Source organism: Clupea harengus, chromosome 3 (genome assembly GCF_900700415.2).
Source record: "Clupea harengus chromosome 3, Ch_v2.0.2, whole genome shotgun sequence".
Lineage (NCBI taxonomy): Eukaryota > Metazoa > Chordata > Actinopteri > Clupeiformes > Clupeidae > Clupea > Clupea harengus.
The window spans coordinates 29,840,696-29,845,535 of NC_045154.1; the positions used below are offsets into that span (position 1 = coordinate 29,840,696).

The 4,840-nt window shown below is 42.6% G+C and overlaps 1 protein-coding gene across 3 annotated transcripts in view; it reads right to left on the reverse strand.

The window, feature by feature from the left end:
- Positions 1–715: 715 nt before the first annotated feature.
- The window catches only part of kiaa1549la (KIAA1549-like a), a 32,503-nt gene continuing 28,378 nt past the window's right edge, over positions 716–4,840 (reverse strand). For 2 of the 3 annotated variants that reach the window (XM_031565330.2, XM_031565328.2), the window contains 4 exons: positions 4,529–4,671; positions 4,084–4,244; positions 3,641–3,715; positions 716–3,150 (listed from right to left, as the gene is read on the reverse strand). In XM_031565330.2, the coding sequence (XP_031421190.1) occupies positions 3,686–3,715; positions 4,084–4,244; positions 4,529–4,671 (334 nt within the window). In that variant the 3' untranslated portion in view covers positions 716–3,150; positions 3,641–3,685. The remainder of the gene's footprint in view (positions 3,151–3,640; positions 3,716–4,083; positions 4,245–4,528; positions 4,672–4,840) is intronic. The other variant, XM_031565329.2, reaches the window with a different exon arrangement.

A 4,840-nucleotide genomic window follows, 5' to 3' on the forward strand; every position in this document is an offset into this window, starting at 1 on the left:
TTGCAGTAAGGTGTCAAGTAGAGATTCAAACAGACACAGATGGAATCTGCTCAGGTATTGCGTAACGGGAGTGAGTCAGGCAGCCCCCTACAAAAAGGTGCTGGGGGACTCGTTAGGCGCGCGCCATTTCACTGACCTCATCTGGCCGCTGTCGTCAAAAATGGAACAGCACAAAACCCCTCATGACAAAATCTGTGCACACCATAATGTGCTGTGCGGGATTTGTGAGTGTTACAGTGGGCTACTGGGACAGCAATGTGTTCCCACATTGAAACCAAGACTTGCAGTCACGCCATCATTATTTGTGCTGCACAGGAGCACATGCCCTGAGAGGAGGTTGTAAAGCTTTCACTTGGCCATGGGTGAAAATGAAATTAGTCTCATGTTCAGATGTCAGATACAAGATCTCTGGTGAAATGTTTTAATCAGCTACATTCCACCAGAGTTGCTATTGATCATGTGGTAAACTTCATTATCACAATGACAAGGCGGTTCTGACGCCGAACTATTGGTTTAACAGATATTTCCTTCAGGCAGAAATGAGCAATATTGCTCTGGTCTAAAAAAAAAGATAATTAGTTCATACCCCTGGGACTTTCGAATTTCAACAACACGCCTAAAAGGTTTAAGTGTTAATTTCTATCCATGGCAGGTGCTAGAGGGCAGTTTCTAAGTGGACACTGTCTTTAGATAAAGAAACAATTCACACGAGAGATATGTTTTCAGAATTTTTATTATTATTTTTGAATGATCAAATGTATTATACTTCCGGTAATATTTTATTTCCATTGATGTGGAACTAAAACCAAACAAAATGAGTCTCAAAACACAAATGGAACTGATTGTAATGGTTGTAAAATGATGGTATTTCTTTTAATAGTTGGATGAAATTTGTTAAAATGAACAAGTGAAAGATAGATACAGTAGAGAGAGAGAGAGAGAGAGAGAGAGAGAGAGAGAGAGAGAGAGAGAGAGAGAGATATAATAGCATCACAGATGATATTAAAACATAGAGCCAACACAGAAATCTGTGTTGATTTGTAAATAGCAACTTTTTCACATCTGTTAATTTTACAAGATTGTTGTTAGGTGAAAATATACATCTGGCAAAAGGGGAGTTTAAAGATGAATGTGCGGAGATAAAGGTTGACATCTTAGCATATATGAGTTGTGGAAATTACATACATAGCATATTTCACAATTTGCCTTTCCCACATAAGTTCACACTAAGGTCTATTTCCGTTTTTTACACTTTGTAATAATAATCTTGTAAGATGACTGTACTGCAAGTAGGCAGCAGACACTGTTGAAATGCTACCTGTCCAAAAGAAAGGGGGGTCAGCAAATTGTCCAATTAATACAAAAATACTCCAGAAAGGAAAAAAAAAATGTATTTTACAGTATAAAACTGAGTAGCAACAGTAACCATCCAAGCACCACCGCCACATCTCTACCCAGTTACAAAAGAGATAAACTAGATGTCTAAAGCCAAAAACAAAAGTCGTCTCCCTATACAGTACAGTACAACATATAAGATGAAGGAGTGTTTCCAGCTTAGACTCAATCGATCACAGATTGATGATGCGATCACAGGAAGCGATTCCAAGACACTAAGCAGAATGCTTCTGGCAATTATTCCCTTTTTAAAACAAACAAACAAACAAACAAACAAAAACAGCTACACGGAGTGAAAACACGTCATCTTGTATACTTGTATTTAGAAACGAGACGTCGATCTCCAATGGGAGAGTAGTAACACCAAAAACACTAGGTCTGGATATCCATTTCTTTCTGGAGAGATGGGAGTGTGGCTTCCACATCTAAAGCTATCTTGCATACAGAGCCATGGCATGAGACACTCTCAGAGAGCATGCATCAAAAAACCATTCGTCCTTGAAAGAACACATGCCAAAGAAGCACACTTTGTAACACAGTATTCACCTTTATGGAAAGCACTTTCTTCATTGCACATGACACTGACCCTAGAGCTGGTCTGTATTCTGACTTTAGAGTCCCTCTGGTCGACATCAGATTTCCCCTTTGTTCTTAACATAAATTATTTATTAAAAAGCTATGCAATAAATTCAAGTTTTAATTATTACGACTGCGAAATGTGGTATTTCTCATATTGCTGGTATACGGTAAGATTTAGGTTCAGTCTCAGAGGGTTTCTTGTCTAAAACACCATCCCCATAGGCTCTGAAATGAGAAATCTACATTTTGGTACCTTTCAGATATAAGGCAGAACGTTGAAAACAAAAGCTTCACTCGCCTTTGGCGATTGAGCAGGTGGCAAGAAAAGCACATTAGTTAATATCAGCCCTCGTCTGAAAGGAAACTATCTCAGCACTCCACACTTCCTCCCCTCAGATCACTTCGTTATCCGCACTTAACATGAACAGAGGTCTGTATCTCAAACACAGCCAAATTTACAATGGCGCAGGGCACTGATGCAGTTTATGACATGAAACGAGACAATAGCTACCATGTTTTCCTTAACAGTAGACAAGATGGAGACGTTAGCATCACAAGCTGCTGAGAAAGGTTATGAGGATGTTATAAGCGTTTTGGCCACGTTCTCTTCAGATCAAGGAACCACTAAGATTTTTTTTTTTCTTGTTCCAAATACAGTGCACAAATGTTTCACCTGCAGTAAGCCTGTAATATTTACCTTTGCATCGAGACATTGTAATGCATGAGAGCAAATAACAGAATGAAGTCCACAGATACCTAACACTTAGAGGGTTAAAGGACATAAGTAAAAAATAAACCACTGGCAAAAAATACACTTGTTCATATTAATTATTTAAAGCGTCAAGAAAGCTGAAAACAAAACAAAAAAACACAGTTTGGCCTGTGCGGGCAGCCGTAACAGGTTGCCCAGGTAGAGGCTGGGACATGGCTTTGTCTGTGTGTTCTACAAGGCTCTGCTGGGCGGGGCAGGTGAGGCGGCTGGCCTGGGTCTCCAAGGGGCAGAGAGGAGGGCCAGGGCCCACAGGAGAGCTAAGCCGAACCAGACCAGACCAGGTCAGGCCAGGGAGAGAGATAGAGAGAGAGAGAGAGAGAGAGAGATAGAGAGAGATAGAGAGCGGTAGAACTGTTCTGGGTCTCCACAGATGGAGGGAGGCCTTGTAGTGTACTGTACAAACCCTGAGAACAAACACAATGTCAGTTAGAATATTGCACTGAATGACTTTCACACATTTGAGCTGAACTACACCGGTCCACAGACAAACTGACATTTTGGTGACTTTCATTAGGTTTCGTTTAAAACAGCTTTAGTCCTGAGCTAAGCTTCATCGTTATGTGGTAACAAGCCCAGCATACACAGTGCACAATAAATAAACTGACGGGCACAGATGAGACAGCAGAAAAGAAATACTGATATGACTGTCATAATAAAGGCATATTTATTTGGCATACTGAACCTTAAGGCAGATGTAATGAGACAGCAGAACATTATCGTGAACTTGAGATCAATTAGACAGACTACATTTCACACCACCTCCTCAAAGGACTAAAAGTTTAGCAGACAGAAACAGGATGCCATTTTAGAGCAGCTGAGAACAAACTCAAACAGGTGACAAGCTCAGGAGGAAGACGATGCTAATGTGCTCATTAAAGGGAGGGTAGTACCAACCCAGGCATCTTGTTGTGTCCACTCTGTGCTAGCGACTGGCGCGCTTCAGCAGATGGTCTCCAAGTGGCACTGGTTCTGAGAATAGAAGAGAGGTGTTAGAGACTGCCTCAGATCAGCAGACATAAACACACACTGTGCTTTGAAGATGCTAAAGGCTAACGTGAAGAAGCGAGTGCAGGCTAACGCTGGAGAGAGCTACTGATCCAGTCTGCATTTCATCTGAGGAAAAGCAGACTGTGCAGTGGCAGATTAACATGATGGGGGAGCGGCATCTCCAAAGGTTATAAAAAGAGAATACTCAAGAGAGTCTGGCAGGCTGAAGGGAAATGTGTGCTCTCCTGATGTGAAAGGAAAGAATAAAAGAGATGGGGGATGGAGGAAAAATAAGCGGGCGCAATCGATAGTGACCAATTATCTGGAGATATGGAAAAAGGGAGACATACCTTTACGGTGTCATTCCACTGGTGAGGGAGGTCTTCTGGCTCTGGGGGATAGGACATCCAGGAGGGGCTCCGGTAAGATGACGAGGGAGGGACAACAAAGTAGTCGGAGTATCCGGGCCGGTTGGCAGATATGGCGTAGACTGCCGTCATTGGGTTTCCTGCTCATTTTTTAAAAACACAGGGCCTCATTTTAGTGTCTAAACTCCAGATGCCAAACATGGTTTTTACATGGTTGGTACATATTTGACATGCCTACATTATATTAGCGTTTAAGCTTGCAATCAGTGTTAACCTACTATCAAAGGGATCGTGCTTAACTTCTGTATTTTAGCGAGGGTTTGTAATCTTTCGTTTGAACAAAAAAAAAATCACAACTTGTGAAAACTGTTGTGATGTTACATCATCTCTATACAGCGACGAAAGGCACTCATGCTATTAGTGAGACCTGAGTAGCTCGTCAAGGACTGGTCCACAGTGACGGCAGGGAAGGGCGCTCTGTTGAGTGGCAGGTAGGCGGCTCCATTGTGCTGAACCTGCATGTCCGAGGGCTCAGAGACTCTGGGCTTCAGGCTGACATCGGGAGTGGAGCTGCAGTGAGGAGACCAGAGGCAGAGTTGTCAATCCCCACTGTGACCACTAGGTGGCAGACACGGTACACACACACACGTTGCAACCCAGCTGGCTCCTGACTGCAGAGCTGCAGAGGGAGAATAACACCTAGACGCTGCCAGCATCATTGACACCGTTCCATTGCACC